We start from the raw sequence: 19,939 nt of genomic DNA, 5'->3' as shown, positions 1-19,939 counted from the left end.
TAAGAAATATTAGTACAGTATTTTTAGTATTTTTGTATTTGCACAGTATATTGATTCCACAATGCCATCAGGGTAACCGATTTGTTGTGCTCATTTATTATGGATACGTTCGATTCTGAGTTTACAGAGCTTACAACAATAAAAATATAAAAATTGAGAAAGTGTAGAAATGGGGGATTGTGACTGGAATGAAGTGAGTCACTTAATCCTGTATATCTTATTTTCTAGAGTAGGCCCATTCAATAATTGTATTTCTTCAGATACAATGGCCTTCTAACATGCATAGTCAATGTTGAAAACGGATTTATGCTGCTTGACAGGCTAAAGTGATTATGTCATGGCTCCATCTACTAGTGTTTTCCTTATTCACTGATCAACCATAACATTAAAGCCACTGACGGCATTACATTATGCAAGTGAACAAGCAATTTAAAACTATTTTGTGAGGTGAATGTTAAACCGTCAGTTCTTGAATTTCATGTTGAAAGCAGGAAAGATGGACAATGACTAGAATGACTAGGTGAGAATGGAGAGTGGGGTGTTCCCGGTATTTGCAGTGGTTGGTATCTACCTAAAGTGCAGAGAAGGACAACCAGTGAACATGCATCAAGAAGGTCAAGGGTACCCAAGGTGCACTGATGCTAAGAAGAGCTATAGTTCAAATTGCTGAACAACCAAATGCTGCCCAGTATAGAAAGTTGTCAAAACACATTGATCCATATATGGGGCAATTTGCATGACTAAAAAGTCCTGGTGCATATATCTTGGTGTCAGATTCAAAAGATGTTCTTCATGTCTTGTGAAATCTATGCCTCTGCGCATCAGAGCTGCTTTGTTCGCAGTGTAGGCTACTAGGCAATCACAGCCGCTGATGCAGAGCACTATCACACGACTACGAGAGCGATATTGCATTTATACAACAGTTCTGCGGCACAAGTGTGTAGATAAATCAGAAACAACATCGAAGTGTCGAAATGGGGAACTACTTTCTTCTGCCACGAATTCCAGCCCAGCATAACAGTAGAACAACTTCCGTTACTACTTTCAAACTGTCACGTCTTTTAAATTTGCGCTGTGCTGCTTCAGTGAAGTTATAAGTGAGAAATAATGAGGCACGACGTGCGTGGGAATGAAAGAAAGATTGTAAAAGGACACTCACCAAGAATGCATTATTTCCATTGTGCAGTTTCTATTGTTTTTATATAGTTTTTTAATGTAAACATGCACTTGTTTACAGTAGCAAGTTCTCACTCTCTCTGTTTATAAGGCATGTTGCAATCAACTTGTTCGGGTGCATACCGCCACGTGTCCAACTGTGAATTGCAGATTCAAGAACCAGAAAGAACTGTTGTATAATTTTTTATAAAAACTGTTACGCTCAGGGTCTGAAGATGAATTCCACAAAGATTAAAAAAAAGGTTTATTTTAAAACTGTATTAAAAAAGCACTGGTAGTGCAAAACAGTGTGAATAACACAAGCCACACCAGACAGATAAAGGCAGAAAAGCAGAGCAAATAAATACAAAAGCAAATGAAGGTAAAATAAACATCTGTGCAAATCAAATGAATAACCATGATCGCAAATGAGTGGTGAAAAAACAGAACAAAGGAAACTGAAGACAACAAACTAACTGTGATAAAAACAAAGATTTAATAAAAAGGAACAAACAACAACTAATAATAAAAAACTAAATAAACAAATAACTAATTGTAACGAGGAAGGCGGGACGAGAGCCGTGAGGGAACGGTGCGAGGCTGGTGACTCGAGTGATAATGAGTGTCAGCTGCCTCGCACCGTTCCCTCACGGCTCTCGTCCCGCCTTCCTCGTTACGCTAATGTTTTGTACAGTGTAACAAACAATCTGTGTTGAATCACAATTTAATCTTGGACAGATGAGTACTGAACACAGAAAAATTCTTCACGTTTCAGAACATTTGGGACAGGTGTCGTCCACATGAATTGGGCTCTATGCTGTAAACATAATGAGACAATTGGTAGTGTAATTAATATATGTGACCCTGGACAACAAAACCAGTCTTATAGGTCAATTTTTCGAAATTGAGATTTTTACATAATCTGAAAGCTGAATAAATAAACTTTCTATAGATATATGAGTTGTTAGAATAGGACAATATCTGGCTGAGATACAACCGTTTAAAACTCAGGAATCTGAGTGCACAAAAAAATCAAAATATTGAGAAAATTGCCTTTGAAATTGTTAATCAGGGGCACTGTGGCAGACCATCCACTCACAAAAATAAAGTTTTTATATATTTAAGGTAGGAAATTTACAAAATATCTTCATGGAACATGATCTTTACTTAATATCCTAATGATTTTTGGCATAAAAGAAAAATCGATAATTTTGACCCACACAATGTATTTTTGTCTTTTACTAAAAATGTTCCCGTGCTACTTAAGACTGGTTTTGTGATCCAGGGTCACATATGAAGTAGAAAGGTAATTTTTAATATTCAAAATAAAGTGCCTGTACCTGTGCTTTCTTGGCTTCTCTTCTTCTCAAACCTTGAAAATAACCATTAATAAGTCTAAGTAGGGATCATGCAACAGTTTTTTAGGACACACAGTTAGGACACACTTCTTAGTCATTTATTAACTCCCCACACAGTTCTCCTGACCAACTTTCAACTTTGCACTGCAGCAGTTAATTTCACATTCAAAATGTACTAAAATCAAAACACTTAATTCATGTCTCAAATCAAGTCGTTCTTACTTAATATTAGCAAAGGTTTTCACCTGACAAACAAATACTAACAACAGGTTACATTACAGTGATTTATCTTGTAAAATTTGGATGTAGCTACATAGCTTTTTAAATATAAGTAAACATAAGTCAATTTGATATCCTATATGAATTTGGAAACCTGTATGATTTTCTATCCTCTGCAGGAACACTTTAAATTAGTAGGTCTTTTTTCTAAAAGTTAATTGTGACCAGGGTTTGCCAAATTCCAAAAATCAAAAGCAATACGATCTTCGGAAGCCATTTGATAGACTTGTGTGAATAATAAACAAAAATATAATACATTTGATGATAGTTGTCTTTAATTTAAATATATATGTAAATGGTTTAATGACAATTTTCTCAAGCATCAAAGAGACAACAAGCATCAAAGTTTGATTTCGATTAATTTCATTATGATTTCAATCTTTGACATGGCCTATAAAAGTAAAAAAAAAAGGTTTCACTTAATGTTTTTTTAATTATGTAGAATGATTTTATGTAGAAAACAGTAAATCCGCCCAAAGGATTTAAACTTTTCCCAGGCAGGGTCACATATTTGCTGAATGTATTAGTGAGGTATCTTTGTGTGGAGCATTGATTTGACAAACCAGTAATTATTTTGAATCTGCTCTCAGTATAAGAAATGTCAGTTCCTGTGCAGTCATCTGTGTGAGTTCAAAATAATCTTAGTTAACTGTTAATATAATTGATTTCTAAAGGCTGTATTTAATCACTACAGTGATTAGATAAAATTGTTAGATAAAAAATATTTCTTAATCTGCTAAAAAAATATTCTTAACTGTTATATATACTGTATAAAAAAGGTGCAAAAACCTGTGACAGAGACACGTATATGATGGCTAACTGATGATATGTGTAAAAGCTTAAATTCACATCTGTAGGCCCCCTCATGAAGCTTTGATATAATTGTAAAAGTTAAATCTGAAGTTAAGTTCTGTGAATCAAAATTCTTCTGTGAAAATGAAACTCTGTTGTATTTACTGGAGTCCATTTGCCTAAGTCATCAGACTTAGTCCATATAATATTGATTGGTTGACCATCACAATGCTTCAGACTGCAGGAGATCTTCAAAGGTTTGTTTAAACAGTCTTTATGAACAGACCCCCTCATAACTTTAAACACTGGACATTGTCCATACTGGCCTTGACCTAAAACATAACATTATAACATATTTAGATGAAAATAGCAGTAAACAGTTAAGAATTTGAAAATTATAAACAGAAAAAGTTCAACAATACAAATAAACTAAAACAGTAGTTTTAGCATGTTCTTTGGTAAGAAATTAAAAATCTTATATATTAATCAGCATATCGGGCAAATAGTGATACATAATAAGACTAATAAGTCAAGGTTAAATTCATTGTCTGTTCCATTAATTGATTCACTTGTATTCTTTGTTAAAATAATTATCAATTCTTGTTATGGTTAATTAGCCCCTCCTCTTTTTCCTTAATCCATCAAATTTGACAAAAATATTAAAATATCTAAACAAAGTAGTATTTTAACAGTACTATACAGTCTCCCGTGTGCACTAAAATTGCATTGCAAACCAAAGATATGCACCTTAATTTTAATAAAAATATATAATTATATATTTGCTTTCCTGTGGCTCAGTGGTTAGAGCATGGCACTAGCAATGCCAGGGTTATGGGTTCGATCCCAGGGGATTACACATAGTCAGAAACAAATGTATTATACGATACAATGTAAGTAGCTTTGGATAAAAGCGTCTGCCAAATGTAAATGTAAATGTATTTTTTATGTAATCATTTTTAGTTATTAAATTTAAGTAATTTATCTTTTGCACTTAATATGTTTATTCTAATGCATTTTACACACTTACAGTATTATAATTATTAAACATGTTGGGTATACGTACAGTACTTTGATGCTTAAGTAATGAATCAAGTTTTGATTTTACAGTACAGAATTTGTTAGTAAAAATCAGAGCATCTAAAAATCAGAACAGTCTATTCCGTCTTTGAGATCACACATGCTAAAAAAATATGAAGAAAACTCACCTTGTGCATTAATGCACACATGCAGGATGAAAACTATGAACAGGGTCAGAAAAGTCGCAGTATTCCTCATGCATAACCAAGCCATCTCAGTACAAACTATTCTCAAAATCTAAAGACATTCATCAGATCTTTAAAGTCACACTGTTAAACATACATTACTCAGGCTCTCTTGTACTCTTCAATGAGGTATATTTCATACTTGTGGTTTCCATTTCGTTTACCTGCACTGTATGTGTTAATGCTTTGCCCGCATGTCTGCAAATTTTGCACTTATACCGAGATCACACGCTTCTGGACAAAAGAACATGTTGCTCTGTGGCTGTCTTCCTTTTTCATGTTTCATGCAGTTATTGCATATTGTTGCTGTCCTTCCGAAACCTCGGGTGTCCAAATTTGCTGTTTTCAGGAAATGAAACATTTTAAAATGATTTAATACTGTGTTGTCAAAGTTGACAAGGACTTTTTAATACTTTTTATTGGTTAGATATTTGCAAAACCTGACAAACATACAGGGTGAATAATAATAATGATTTATGGCTAAAATTAAAAACTAACAAAAAATAAATAAATACAAGCTGCTTGAAGCAAAGACTGTCACGGTTCCCCCAGTGTTGTAACGTAATGAAGTAAAAATACTACAGTACTTAAGTACTTTTGGAACTTAAGTACTTTTGAAACTTTTGGAGTATCTGTACTTAACTTGAGTCTTTATATTTCTGATGAATTTTACTTTTACTCCACTACATTTCCTGAACAAAATGTATAATTTTACTCTGATACATTTCCCCTAAGCATGTTCGTTACTACAAAATAAAAGCATAGAAACAGAACTGAAATAGACAAGTCGGCGATCCGATCACCATGACAGTGCTGAACTACACTGTAAAACTTTGCTGTAGTTTTGCAGCAGGTTTGTCAGTAACTTACTGTAGATTTAATTACTTTCCTATAGTACTGTTTTCAATTTGAGTTAAAGGGGTGATATGACATGGCTAAAACGAATATTATGGTTTGTTTTAGATGTAATGAATCAGAATCAGAAGGAGCTTTATTGCCAAGTATGTTTACACACACACAAGGAATTTGACTTGGCGACAGGAGCTTAGGGCAGAAGAAAGTGTACACATGGTGCAAACATAGTGCAAATACTGTATACATTAAGATAGAAAAAATGAGAAAATTAAATAAAAACAATAATGCACTATATGCAAAAAGTGGAAAAAATATATAGACAAAAACACCATATAATTTTTTTAAAAGAGTGTACAGATGTGTTATTTACAGGTTTAACCTATTGTTTCTTACAATGTACAGTTTCCAGATGCTATGTGCAATGTGCAAGTGTGCAATGTGATGGACAGTGTGCTGTAAGAGCTTTTAATTGTTCAGGCTGAGTATAGCCTGCGGGAAAAAAATGCATTGCATCATATATAATACAATGTTTATATACGATTTAAGGTTCAAAAATGCTGTATTTTCTACATACCGTGCATGTTTGTATCTCCTCTTTGCCCCGCCTCTCTGAAACGCGCAGATTTTTTTACAAAGCTCATTGGCCAGTTAACCAGTGCATAGAGATTGGTCAAATACTGCAAGCGTGTGACGAAAATGTAACGCCTCTTACCATATTTGGAACATCAGCTTCTTAAGCCACCTTACTTGCGTACACATTTGGGCGGTGATAGACAAATCATACCAAGAACTGACGTAGATTTGTGGGGGTGTGGTTACGCGAGGCATTTCAGGCAGGTCTGGGTGAGCATTCACTTTTAGATAGAATGCATCTTTTGTTCCGACACTTTAATTTTTGCAATTTTACGTGTCTAATACATGCATGGGCAACTTATTGCAATTTTAAGTGTCTAATACATGCACGGGCAACTTATAACATACCAAAGACACAGAAAAACATGTATTCGCGCCATATGACAACTCAGCCACAAAGTCAGACATCAGAAGACTACAGAGGACGGTTCGGACTGATGAGAAGATCATTGGTGCTCCCCTGCCCACCCTCCAAGAACTGTATACATCCAGAGTGAGGAAAAGGGCTCAGAAAATCACCCTGGACCTCTCACATCCGATCCAAGCCATCATCTCTTCACACTGCTGCCGTCTGGTCGGAGCTACAGAGCACTGAGCACCAAAACAACCAGACACAAAAACAGCTTCTTCCTCAGGCCATACCTCTTGAACAGTTAAATGTTTTTTACCCACCGTGCAATTAATAATTAAGTGCAATATTAATTATATCCTTCAGATAATACACTATTTTTTATACAACTTTTTCTGTAAATTATATTTCATTATGCTGTATATATACCTTGTACTACAATAGTCTATTCTTATTTTTTACTTGTACATATTTACATACACACATAGCTTTACTCTCTATGTCTTTATCTTATGTTTATTGTATTGTATTTCTTAATTTTTTATACCCATAGGCCCTTATTTAAATCATCTGTGTATTCTATTGTGTTATGGTCTCTGTGTATTGTTGTTGCTGTTTCTGTGTTCTGGATGCTCTTGTCACCAAAACAAATTCCTTGTATGTGCAAACATACTTGGCAATAAAGCTCTTTCTGATTCTGATTCAACTTTACGTTAACCAAAATTAAAACACTTTTGAGATTTAAAATAAGCAAGAAGAGACTGGAGTAATAACTGGCATTAGCACAGCAACACTGCAAAAATGACATTCTTCCTAAATATTTTTCTCTGGTTTTATAGTAAAAATATTTAAAACTATTAGACTAAAGATATTTAGTCTTGTTTCATTAAAGAAAATATATGAAATAGGTAAGTTTATGTTTAAAACAAAATTGTAAATTAAATCCACAGTAAGTTACTGGCAAACCTGCTACAAAACTACAGCAAAGTTTTACAGTGTAATCATTGGTTAAGCTCAATGTGCAAGTACAAAAAGTTGCTCTCAGCGGTTAATTTCAACACAAGGTTTTAATGTACTGCTTCTTTTAAAGATAAACAGCAGATTTTTCAGATTCAACTTTACTTTATATACTTAAGTAGATTTAATATAAAAAGTCATTTTTATTACAATACAATACTTATTACAAAATGTATCTGTTACTTTAAAACTTTTACTCAAGTCATATTCTAAAAGGTTACTTTCACTTCTACCAAAGTAATTTTCTGGCAGGATATTTGTACTTTTACTCAAGTATTGCTTTTATACATCACTGGGTTCCCCTTCTGTCTCTCCCCGTGTTTCCCCCTCGCCCTCGGACTACATTATCTCCGCTCCCCTCCCGCAGTTTCGTCCACCATCACTCAGCTGTCAGTAATATCCTCATCACATTTAGTCATTTAGCAGATGCTTTTATCCAAAGCAACTTACAGAGAGTTCAGGGAGCAATAAACCGATATATCATACAGGAGCAACAATACAATAGGTGCTAATACCAAGTTACTAGTTTCCACAAAAGCCAGAACAATACCTGCTGAGAGAAAGAGAGAGGGTTAGTGTTTTTTCTTTCAATTGCCTGTCAAGTATTCACAGAAGAGATGGGTTTTAAGTAGTTTTTTGAATGTTGTGAGAGATGTGGTTGACCGAACTGAGTTGGGAGAATGTTGCACAAGGAAGGAGTTGAGAATGAGCGGGAAAGCAATTTACTGCCCTTTTGAGAAGGCAATACAAGACACCGCTCGTTTGCTGAATGCAGGGTTCTTGATGGAGTGTAGGAGGGTGTGAAAGTATACCGGTGCAGATCCAGTTATAGTCATGTAGGCAAGCATTAGTGACTTGAATCTGATACGGGCTTCAACCGGTAGCCAGTGGAGAGAGATAAAAACGGGTGTCACATGAGCCCTTTTGGGCTTTTGGAAGACGAGGCATGCTGCTGCATTCTGAACCAGCTGGAGTGGTTTGATAGCCTTTGCAGGAAGACCAGCAAGGAAAACATTGCAGTAGTCCAACCTTGAGATTACAAGGGCCTGGACAAGGAGTTGTGCCACATGCTCAGTGAGATAGGCTCTAACCTTTCTAATGTTAAATAAGGCAAATCGGCATGACCGTGTTGTCTTTACAACTGTGAAGGACAGCTGGTCATTAAACATGACTCCAAGGTTCCTGGCTGTTTTGGAAGGAGTGATTGTGGCATTGCCAAGTTGGATGGTGAGATCGTATTGTATTGTGGGGTGTGCCGGAAATACAAGTAGTTCTGTCTTGGCAGGGTTCAGCTGGAGGTGATGCTCTTTCATCCAAGCTGAGATGTCTTCTAGGCAGGCTGTAATGTGAGCTGCTCCAGTAGTATCGTCTGGGTGAAATGAGATGTAAATCTGGGTGTCGTCAGCATAACAGTGATAGGAGAAGCCGTGTGCCCGTATGATGGGTCCCAAGGATGTAGTGTAGATGGAGAAAAGGAGTGGTCCAAGCACCAATCCCTGAGGGACCCCAGCGGAACCAGCGGAGAGGGGTGCCTGAGATTCTTAGTGATTACAGGGTTGCTAGCAGTATCTGGTGATTGACAGTGTCGAACACTGTAGATAACACATAGACTCTATTTATACTAACCATGTTTGCCCCTTTACTGTCCATTCTCATCAGTGTTATGTTCATTCAGTGAATCTTGGTTATTCTTATTAAAAGTATTGTTTTGCATTCTCCGCGTCTCTCGAGTCTGTGGCAGTCCTGACACGATTATTTATTATTAAATAAGGTTTTTTATCTTCAAAATCTAGACTAGAAATAATTTTAAAGATAAACTCACCACATACACATACCACATAAAAATATTAACACTTAAATTACTACTATTGACTAACAGTGGTAAGCACTGTACCACAAAAGCAGTAAAAACAGTGAAGGAAACCGAGAGATCTTCGCTAGAATTTGAATGTCTTGTGTTAGAACTTATGATTCAGAACACGCACTCATCCTGCAGGATCGATCTTCCGCCTTTGAGAACGTTAATCACCACATCCTCCTGTCAACCCAAAGGGCTATGGGTGTCTCTGCAACGGTGCTCCAAAGGTTCAAATCATACCTCTCGGGTAGGTCATTCTGGGTATCCTGGAGGGGTGAGATCTCTGAGCCTCAACAACTCACTACTGGGGTACCTCGGGGCCCAGTGTGTGGACCACATCCTTTTTCCATATACATGGAATCCCCAGGATCTGTCATTCGGAAACGTGGCTTTTCCTATCACTGCTATGCGGATGACACACAATTTACTTTTAATTTCACCCTAGATGATTCAACTGTTTCTGCTTGCATCTCAGCCTGACTGAGTGACATTTCACTCTGGATAAGGGAAGCAAACATGGCTCAATAACAAAGTAAAGGGTGGTTCAAACAGTAACCGGAATCTCAGGGCAAAAGCAAAACCAGAGATACAGGCAATGATCAAACATAGAGTAAACAAAAATCACAAAAGCTCGGTCTGCACACGATAAACAGGATTTTGCAAGGACTGTATTTATTTAAACTGATAGTAATGAGTTCTGTGAAGCCTACTATTGCTGTTGTTACTGTGTCCTGAAAGTTTCTTTCACCAAAACAAATTCCCTGTATGTGCACACATACTTGGCATTAAAGCTTTTTTGACTTTTAGAATGAGGAAAACGTGTAGGCCTACTAGGTAACTGTAACAAAGGAGTAATCCAGGCAGGAAGCGGATCCATGTGCAGCATAGGATTTAATAACTCAAAGCAATCCACAAACTGAGACCAGATACCAAAGGCAACATGCATGACTGACAACCAACAACTGAAACACAAGTTCTTAAATACACTGGCATAACAAGCGGGCAAACAAGGAACACCTGACAATAATTAACACAAAAAACTACAAAGGACTACAAACATGGCACACAACAGGAAATAACATAAAAATCCAAAATAATAGGGGAACACAGACTGGGATCATGACAGTAAAAGGAGCAAGAGCGGCAGCATCTGGTCAGAGGGGGTTATGGCTGATTCTTTGGATGTAAAAAGATTTCGAACCCCTGGACACAGTGTTAAGGTACTATTATAACACACAACTCAGTTTCTAGATATTTTGAAGAATGTTGTTAACTGGCCCCCATTCACTTGCATTGGTTTTATGTCCATACAATAGACGTGAATGGGTGCCAGTGCTGTTCGGTTACCAACTTTCAATTTTTTTTTTCAGTTTACATATTACATCTGAGAGTAACGCAGTTTCAATCCTCTATATACTATATGTGGCAGAATTGACAATAAAGCAGACTTTGGCTTTGATATTGTTGCTCTTAAACTGTATAACATCTTTATTTGCTATTTAAGTCACTATTAGCCATTTTTGCAAGAAATTAAAGTTGAAATTGTCATGTTGTTCTGATCATGACTGAAGCAAAAAAATTATCTCCTGATAGGCTAAGTTAAAAATAAACGAGTAATAACGAATAATAGCACTCTATTAATAACACTTTAATCATAACCACAAATCTGACAGAAAATCCAGAAATGACAAAAATAATATATATAAAATGGAAAATACATCTGTTATACATATACATTAGCTGTTACTATTTTAACAAGCTGTAAGTATTGCATTTCAGGTGTTGCATAAGCTACTAAAATGATTAGTGGTTTTCAGTACGAGTTTCACTTATAGAAACCACAGTGAACTTAACAACAGTTTGCCATGATGCAATAATGGATTGTGTGATCATTTGCACTGTGGGTTGTCAAAACATGAAGCATACATCACATGCTTCCTGTTTGGCAGTATAGCATGACAACATAATTATAAAGTTAAACAAAACTATCTCTGGCTGAGACTTGGAGACAATTTTGTATTTACTTTGTCTAAATCTGCAGATAGTATATCATGAGACCCGGATCGATGCATATATTGTAAACTCCTCACTTGTCCTACTACATGATGTGGTCGATGACTTTTTAGGTGTGAAGTCCTTTAGAGATGCATAGACAACCTGGCGTGGTTGGTTATCTTTTGTGTTTGACAATGAATCACAAACCGCATCTGACTCATACACTGTAGACTGTTCACACGGTAATGTTAGGAGCTCATGATTGTGCTGCAGTGTTTCTTCTGAATTCTGGAAACAGACAAATTCATCATGTCACATTATCATTTAGGCAAAGTGATGTTGGGATGAATGTTGGTGTATACTGTATACATAATTTGAGAATTGGTAATCTAGTATAAAAAAATGTAATGGTATAATACATAAGTTTTCAGAATCAGAACATTTTCCAGTAGCTGAACCCAGAGAACAACAAATTAATAAAATGTATACTTACGATATATTGAATACAAGATATTATCGAGAACTGTGTTGAAGATTTAAAATGACAGATAATTAAGAATACTAAATATTGTTGAAGATTATGAGTATTGTGCCAAAAATGGCTCAAATACTAATTTTCACTCGCTCAAGTTGATGCAAAATGTATTCTTTGACTAACAAAATTAATATAACAAACAAACAAAACACACCATCGTTTGTTCAAAAAGACATTCACAACAGAGAGTTTTTGTCACGGAAGTCAGGGGAAGAACCCAAGCGCAGGCAGCGATGACGAGATAGACAACTTTAATGGGTGGACAAAACAAAAACCCACAATGGGGTAACAGATACAGGATAAACTAAAACACAGCCAAAATAATACTTCCCACGGGGGGGATAAAACAATGGAACAGAATAACTAAGACTAGGGAAAACAGGAACAAAAACTAGATCTAAACAAAGACACAACGTCTTAACACACGATGTAAGGTACGTGGCAAACACTCACAAGATCCAAAACATGAACAAGCACAAGGCAAGATCCAACAAAACAAACGAGCACAGGACAATAGACACGAGGGCACTATATAGGGAGACTAACAAAGGATAATTAACAGGGGACAGGTGTCGGGGATGAAACACTGATGGAGAGCTAAACGAGGAACGAGAGGGCGGGAACAGAGACGCCACCAGAGAGAGCATGTGGAAAGCCAAGTGGGCCAAAATGCCTCTCTCCACATAAAACCTAAGGCTTTGCCATGACTCTGCCACAAGACCAAGAAAGACATGACAAGATGAGGCAGAGTCATGACAGTTTTAGCACAATCAGTCCCTTTCATCACCTTACACAGCATTTACAGGTGTTTATTGAAAAAGTGTAGGCCTACTTTTTACTGGGGTTTTAAACTGCAATTTTAAATCTTCTATTTAAACAATTCCTTTTAAATTCGGTAAAAGAAAGTAATCTTTTTTTAATTAGAGCAACAGCAAAAATATTGAGATATGGTCAAACTTTGGAAAGACATTGAGATATCTAATTTCAGGTCTATCACCCAGCCCTACTTGAATGTACTGTTTATTGCATTGTATAAAAGTTTTTGTCACATGCAGAAATGTAAATCACAAACTGTACCTGTGCTCTTTGGTTGACCTTTTTCCTTGAACCTAAAAAATTTTCATAAGTAAGGATCAGGCCAGACATTAACTGAGAGTTAGTTTACCCAAAAATAACTTTTAATAATCATTTACTGGACCTCATGTCATCAAAAACCTGAATGATTTTGAACACATAATGCACAATTCTGAATGTTCATAACATTTCTTTCCTAATAAAGAAAGTGTTTTATGACCAGAGGCCCTTTGAGCTTTAAAATTGACAAAAGGCACATAAAATCTGAAACTTATTGATGCTGTTATACACAGACAATCTTCTCAGTTAGCACTTACATCACTCACGTACATTCAAATATCGCACGGCCAAATGTATCACATCAGGTTCAATCAGGTCATTGTTTCTATGTCTTGTAACTGTTTGCTATCTGCCATGTGTGTATGTTAAGATTCACATTAAAGAGATTTGAGAGCAAACGAAAGGGTAGGATTTTAGTAAATCTTAAATAATGTTTTGTTCTGTTTTTCATATAGTTATTGTGATTTTAAAGGTCATATGATATAGTGATATATTATTTTTATATATGTCATTTTTATTGACCATTCTGGTCATAATTTTCTTATCATAGTAAATATGAACAATCTGCCTTTTATGGTTTGAAAAAGATATGAAAGCAAATCACACAAATTTGAAACAACATGGGTGAGTAGAAAGTATTTTCTTGATTAACTAACGCTTTAAACAACTGAAAATCCAAAAAGGACAGATAAAGCTACTCACATTTAAACCCACTGGCAGAAAGGAAAGTGATGACTGTTGTGAGGAAAATCAGCATCACTACACCCATACAGATGGATAAATAAGGCAGCCACCATGGACCTGAATCACTGCCTTGTGGTTTTGACATTAAGCGAAATGGAGAAAAATATAATACAAAGTGGGAAATGTACATTTTTTTATAAACATAAAACTGATAGTTACTTTTGGGGATTTTTCATGTATAGGCTATATTAATAGCTCAGAGTGGAACATTTGACAAATTATGTAAATAATATTGAATCTGCTCTTACTTTCAGTACAAGAGATTTCAGTCCCAGTGCTGTTATCTGTGGGATTTAAAATAGTTTTAGTTAAGTCAATAACTATACAGCTACAGCTGATTTGATTGTTTGAGTACAATGTAAAATGTTATTAATTTTAATTGCGTACTTGACAATAAAGAGCAAATAGTTACCTGTGACAAAAACATTTATTTGATGGCTGACGGTTGATATGTGTGGAAGATTAAATTCACATCTGTAGGAGCCTTCGTGATGCTTTGATATATTTGTAAAAGTTAAATATGAAGTTAAGTTCAGTAAATCAAAATGCTTCTGTGATGATGAAATGTGATGTCTGGTATTTACTGGAATCCATTTGCCCAAGTAATCAGATTTAGTCCATAATATAATATTGATTGGCTGATCATCACAATACTTTAGACTGCAGGAGATCTTTAAAGATTTTTTCAAACAGACTTTATGCACAGTCCCTCTGGTAACTTTAAACACTGGACATTGTCTGCCCTGGCCTTGACCTAAAACATAACATTATAACAGATGAAAATAGCAGTAAACAGTTATGTATTTGAAAATAACAATCAGGTTTAAATAAGATTATATGGGGAGTGGGAAGCTTCAGTTTTATTTATTGTTAATACAGTGGTTCCAATCGAAATCAGTATAAAAATGCTTGTGATTTGTAAATATATTGTTATGGTTCAAATCTACAATTTTTGCTTACAAAAATATATTGGCAAAACAATATTTTAAGACTCCACTCTCCCATGCACTCAACCAAAAATTATACCATTAAACCATCTGTGCTTCAAATGCACTTAGATTATTCTTAAAAATGCATATTTTGAAATGCTGTAAGTTCATTGAGTTAAGTTTAGACTTTTTAGAATTTGTTAAGAAAAAATCACTGCATCAGCAGTCTTTTCATTCTTTGATATAAAGAGATAAAGAAAAACACACCTTGTGCATCAATGCTCACATGGAGGATGAAAGCCATGAAAAGGGTCAGGAAAGCCTCAGTATTCTTCAAGTACAGCCAATCCATTTTAAACACAAGCTGTTCTCAAAATCTATAGAAAATTCATCCGGTCACATTGTTTAACACATTGTTTAACACACTTTTCTCATACTGTATTGTTTTCTTCAATGAGGTACTATTTTTTACTTGTGGTTTCCATTTCCTTTACCTACGCTGTACATCCTGCTTTGTTTGCTTGTCTGCCGTTTATCTGTACTTTTTATGAGCTTTTATGAGCACAAGCTTTTGGACAAAACAACCTTTTTTTCTCTGGGGCTGACTTGTTTTTTGTTTTTGCATAATACACAAAAAGAAAATATTCCTTAAGCACAGAAGGCCTTTATTAATATAAATTTAAACGGGTTGCCCGAGTGAAATTAATATTTAGTAAAAGCTCACCACATATTCACTTTATTTGAACATTTCAACACTTGATTTCCTAATAAGAGCAATAACAAGGGAGTCAAAGTGAATGAAAGAGGAAATATGCTGAACGATCCCTTTGCAGCAGCACTGAAAGATTCTCTCACTTGTAATAAGAAAGAACATGCAGGCTACTAGCTAGTTTTAGATAATAGCCTCATTTACTTCTTGCTAACTTCTCAACGTGTTTCTTGTTTCAGTTTATCAATTTCTTCACAAAATGACAACTACATACTTTATTGATTTATTTCCTAATGCATCCATAGCATTTTGAGAGTATCAGATAGTTGTGCTTTTATAGATTGCATTTCTATTTGCAACCTCTTAGTCATCCACATGTTTAGAGCCCATATATAATTTCTTAGCAGGCTAAGTGTGTCTGGCTTGCTGTGTGGAACTAAGAGGTCAGAGGAAGTGGTTTGACTCAAGCTCTGTTATACCCCCCGGGACTAGTAATGTATGCTTTATATGGTGAAAAACCTACAGGCCTATAATAGCTAAGTTATGGGAAGGCTGCTTGAACATTATTTGCCCTGACATCAGTGTAAACAAATAAAGTAACATAAAGTTAAACCCTGAAACATTTTAAAAGTAACATGGTTGGCATGGTTTTACAAAAATATTATGAAACTGTTTTATAATCTTTCTTTCCATTTCAAGCCATGGGTCTTATTAGGAAAAAAAATGAAATTAAAAATGAAATATTAAAAAAATGAAGTGACTACTGTACCGGGATTTGGCGTGTATATAAAACATGCACGGCGAAAGCGTAGAATTCCAAATGTCTTTAAGGAAACAACAGAGAGAAATACCAGGAACATCCACAACCAAACGCAACACTCGAATAAAACCGGACAAACCAGTTTTTTAGACATTGAGAACACTTCGAGACAATGAGAACACACGTGACCACCACACACTAAACTCAAACTAATAGACCAAACAAGAACTGACCGTGACATGAGCGCAAACAGGGGTATATATACAAAGGGTAAACAAAGGATGCATATCCAAAAGTAAGTGGAAGCGAACATGGCGAAAAATATAACGCTTGGAGCTCTCAGAGCTGATGTGTGGGTGTGCTTTGGTTTTCAAAATAAGTAATGGAGTAATGAGTTATATAAAATAATGCTGTTTGTAGGCTTTGCAAGTCATGACACAAGTCAACTGTGCAGGTATATAAGGTTCTGAGGATTTTTTGGCTCAAAACTACTAGTCACTACTAGTACTAGTCACTAGTAGTAACTAGTAAGTTTGGCTTTAACAATTGATTTAGAGAGCTCTGCAATTGTAACAATCCTGTCGGTCCCCAGCCTGTTTTCCCCGTGTTTTCCCCAAGGACTTAATTTCTCCACGCTCCCACCTGTCCCTCGTCAATTATCCACGCACATGCCCGTCATCAGACTCATCACCCGGACACTATTAATACTCTGACTGTTCCTTAGTTCTATGTCTTGTGTAAAATGTAACTCCTGTGTGTTTACTCCATTGAAGATCTTTTGTTCTTTGGTTTTTCCCTGCTTGTGGACTTTAAACGGATTATTGTTTAAAAGCATCTTGTCTGGGAGTGATCCATTACAGAAGACCAGACCGGAAAAAATGGATTACTTGCGGCTCAACATCTCTCCAGAGGACAATCTCAGGTACCATCTTAGTCAAGACTGTCGTCCTTTGGAGAGATGCATGGAAGACTTCCTCGAATTGAGCTCTCAGGTGAGTTGGGACGATCGCTCGCTGAACGCGTGTTTTGTGATGGGGTTGGATGATGACTCCCATCGGTGTCTGGCTCCTGAGTTCAGGGACAGACCCATGGTTGAGTTCATTGATCTTATCCGGTGGATAAGTGGCTCTCGCCTAGGTGTTAGCGAGACCACCCCGGATAGGATCGATCATCCGATCCCGTCCGAACACTCGTTGGGTGACCCGGCTCACCTCACCATCACTCCGAAGTCCTCCACTGACCCAGCAGCCCGCTGTAATCCCGGGTTCCAACCGGTCCAGTCCGGTGTTACAGAGTTCCCCGAGCCAGCCACTCCAAAGTTACCAGAGTTCCAGCCGGTCCCGTCCGGCGGTCCAGAGTTCCCCGAGCCGGCCGCTCCAAAGTTCCCAGAGTTGTTCGGTGTTCCAGTGTTCCACTCTGGCTTCCTGTGCACGCGACACTATAGCCTGGCTTCATGTGGGTGCGGCACCACCCTGGTCCCCTGAACTGCCGGCACCCCCATGGTTGCCAGAGCTCCCGGCACCTCCATGGCCTCCCTGATTCCTGGTGCTGGTTTTTCCCTGCTTGTGGACTTTATTACAGCAATATCTCTGTAGTAGAACATCGTAGAGGCACGGGACTTGGTTCGTTTTCCTCGTGGCTTAGTGGATTATCAATTGACAGGTGTCATTCCACTCCCATAGCAACCAAACAGATTAGTTTAGCAACCGTGTAGCCAGACCTATATCTCTGCGTTAGAACATAGTAGAGGCATGGGAGTTGGTTCGTTTTTCTCGTGGCTTAGTGAATTATCAATTGACAGGTGCCAAGTCACGCCCATAGCAACATAGATAAATATATCTAGAATAAAGGGGAGAGAGACATGGATGATCTTCTCGGCTGTGTTCGCTGTCCACTGTAGGGTGTTGCGGTCTGCTGCACTGCAGTGACACTTATGTGTGCATATGTATGCAAGCATACGTTGTGTCTATTAAGTGTTACTGACAAACCCTTGCATTATTTTGCATGTGGAGGACTATTATACATCGTGGACGTGTAAGGGTTGAGTCCTGAGCCTAGTCGGCGTCTGCAAAAGTGACTAAGAGGCCTTAAACTGCTCGAACCCGATAAATGCTGCTTGCAGCTTTAATTATTTTTGGGTCAGTACCGAACCGCGGGTCGTTTGCGTCATCAAGCCTGCAGCTGTTTACCCTGTCGCTTAACGACAACGCAGGAGAAGGCGGCAAAATTGCTCGCTTCACTTTTATACATTTTTGTTTTTGAACCACGAGTTTTGTTTCCAAAGCTTCAGTACATAACGGCTCTTTCGTCTATGAATGTACTGCCAATGCTCTTAAGATCGCTGATGGCGAACAGAAATGAGATGTAGGCCTATAGCTCTCTGCTTGGAGCGTGTCAGTCACGCTCGTCAGAAAAGTGAGTGAAACACACACACAAGCACACATTTTTATCAAATAATACGTCTTTAATAGCGGTTCATTTCCGCGATTTGGTACGATTGCGGTCATACTTCATATCATCAGCGAAGCGTACTGGAGTTCACATGAACCGCACCCCAGACCTACAGTCGGGTACAGTTCGCGGGTGCTCACCCGGGTTCAGAAGACAGCGTTCACATCACCCAAACGAACCAAACTCTGACGTTAATCGAACCTGGGTGCGCACCAAAAGTGCTAATGTGAAACCGCCAGAATGCGCCGTCAGTGTGCTGTTGCCGATTTCAACTTGTGTGAGCTAGCGTTCTCATCCCTGGCGTAGCCTACGTGAGAAACAAAAAAAGGCAGCGCCTGTCAGTGGAGCACGAACCACAATCTACCCCTGTATCAAGAGACTGTGCTCCCAAAAGCAGGAACATTTATCCCATTAAAATACCCATAACACAGTTCCCTATGGAATGACATACTATGGAATGATTCTGCGGACTATATTAAAAAGGAATTGCAAACTGCAATTGCAAATGCATTTTCTATTTGTTCGTGTCAAAATTGTGACATAATTCAAACGCAATTGCAAACCGTTTGCATTTGCATTTACGCGAACGTACGATGTCTGCCAAATTTCAAAAGGAAAAGCAAAGTCTATTTGCAAATGAATTACCTGTGTCTTACGAGTTACGACCCTGCCATATTTAAATCGCAATAGCAATTCCCCATATGCTATTTCACTTCCTCTGGCGTCGCGTATTAGCCTGCCAAAACAAATGAAATGAAATCGCAAATTCCTTTGCATTTGCGTTTCCTCTGACTTGTACAGAAACCTGTCAATCAATGGCGGGGGTGGGCTTATTCAACGGGGTGTGTTTGTATCGGGAAGTGACGTCATTCACCGTCGACTGGAACTTAAGTAGATACATACATGTGATACAGCTAAACACATTAGGAGTGAAGTTACAAGTGCACTCACAATCGGCGTTGAAAACGGTGCAGTTTTCAGGGTTTTTTTGTTTGGAAATAACTCGCGCTGGAAGTCTGGGCTCAGAGCGGCATCACTTAGCATGTGAAACTTCGGTGCAAGATGGATAATCATCACCTTCTGCAACATTCCTCTAAACATGTTTGTTTATGATATTCGTTTTC

The 19,939-nt window shown here is 37.3% G+C and overlaps 1 protein-coding gene and 1 long non-coding RNA gene across 4 annotated transcripts; both read right to left on the bottom strand.

Moving 5' to 3' along the window:
- Nucleotides 1–1,836: 1,836 nt before the first annotated feature.
- Nucleotides 1,837–5,117, bottom strand: LOC130556082 (uncharacterized). 2 transcript variants are annotated; one of them, XR_008963180.1, is made up of 4 exons: nucleotides 5,011–5,117; nucleotides 4,790–4,898; nucleotides 2,496–2,527; nucleotides 1,837–1,972 (listed from the first exon to the last, which is right to left on the bottom strand). It is a non-coding gene; the product is annotated as an uncharacterized LOC130556082 (long non-coding RNA). The 2 variants fall into 2 exon arrangements; XR_008963179.1 differs by having other exon boundaries at nucleotides 4,790–5,049.
- A 6,073-nt stretch (nucleotides 5,118–11,190) lies between these two features.
- On the bottom strand, nucleotides 11,191–16,479 carry si:ch211-214p13.8 (uncharacterized). Of its 2 annotated transcripts, XM_057336218.1 has the most exons (7): nucleotides 16,374–16,479; nucleotides 15,163–15,272; nucleotides 14,379–14,720; nucleotides 14,215–14,250; nucleotides 13,925–14,035; nucleotides 13,166–13,197; nucleotides 11,191–11,841 (listed from the first exon to the last, which is right to left on the bottom strand). In XM_057336218.1, the coding sequence occupies exons 2-7, from the start codon at nucleotides 15,245–15,247 to the stop codon at nucleotides 11,608–11,610; spliced, it is 840 nt and encodes a 279-aa protein (XP_057192201.1). In that variant the 5' UTR covers nucleotides 15,248–15,272; nucleotides 16,374–16,479; the 3' UTR covers nucleotides 11,191–11,607. The 2 variants fall into 2 exon arrangements, 1 of the variants encoding a protein (XP_057192201.1); XR_008963138.1 differs by lacking the exon at nucleotides 13,166–13,197.
- Nucleotides 16,480–19,939: the final 3,460 nt, after the last annotated feature.

This window comes from Triplophysa rosa, linkage group LG6, assembly GCF_024868665.1.
Source record: "Triplophysa rosa linkage group LG6, Trosa_1v2, whole genome shotgun sequence".
Classification (NCBI taxonomy): Eukaryota; Metazoa; Chordata; class Actinopteri; order Cypriniformes; family Nemacheilidae; genus Triplophysa; species Triplophysa rosa.
Note: the sequence above shows the minus strand (reverse complement) of the source record. Positions and strands in the feature narration are given on the sequence as shown.

Coding starts and splice junctions, on each gene's coding strand:
- si:ch211-214p13.8 (XM_057336218.1), bottom strand. CDS start 15,247: ATGGATTGGCTGTACTTGAAGAATACTGAGGCTTTCCTGACCCTTTTC. Junction 14,721..15,162: donor TGTGAGCATTGATGCACAAG/GTGTGTTTTTCT, acceptor GTTATGTTTTAG/GTCAAGGCCAGGGCAGACAA. Junction 11,842..13,165: donor AGGTCAACCAAAGAGCACAG/GTACAGTTTGTG, acceptor GTCTGTTTCCAG/AATTCAGAAGAAACACTGCA.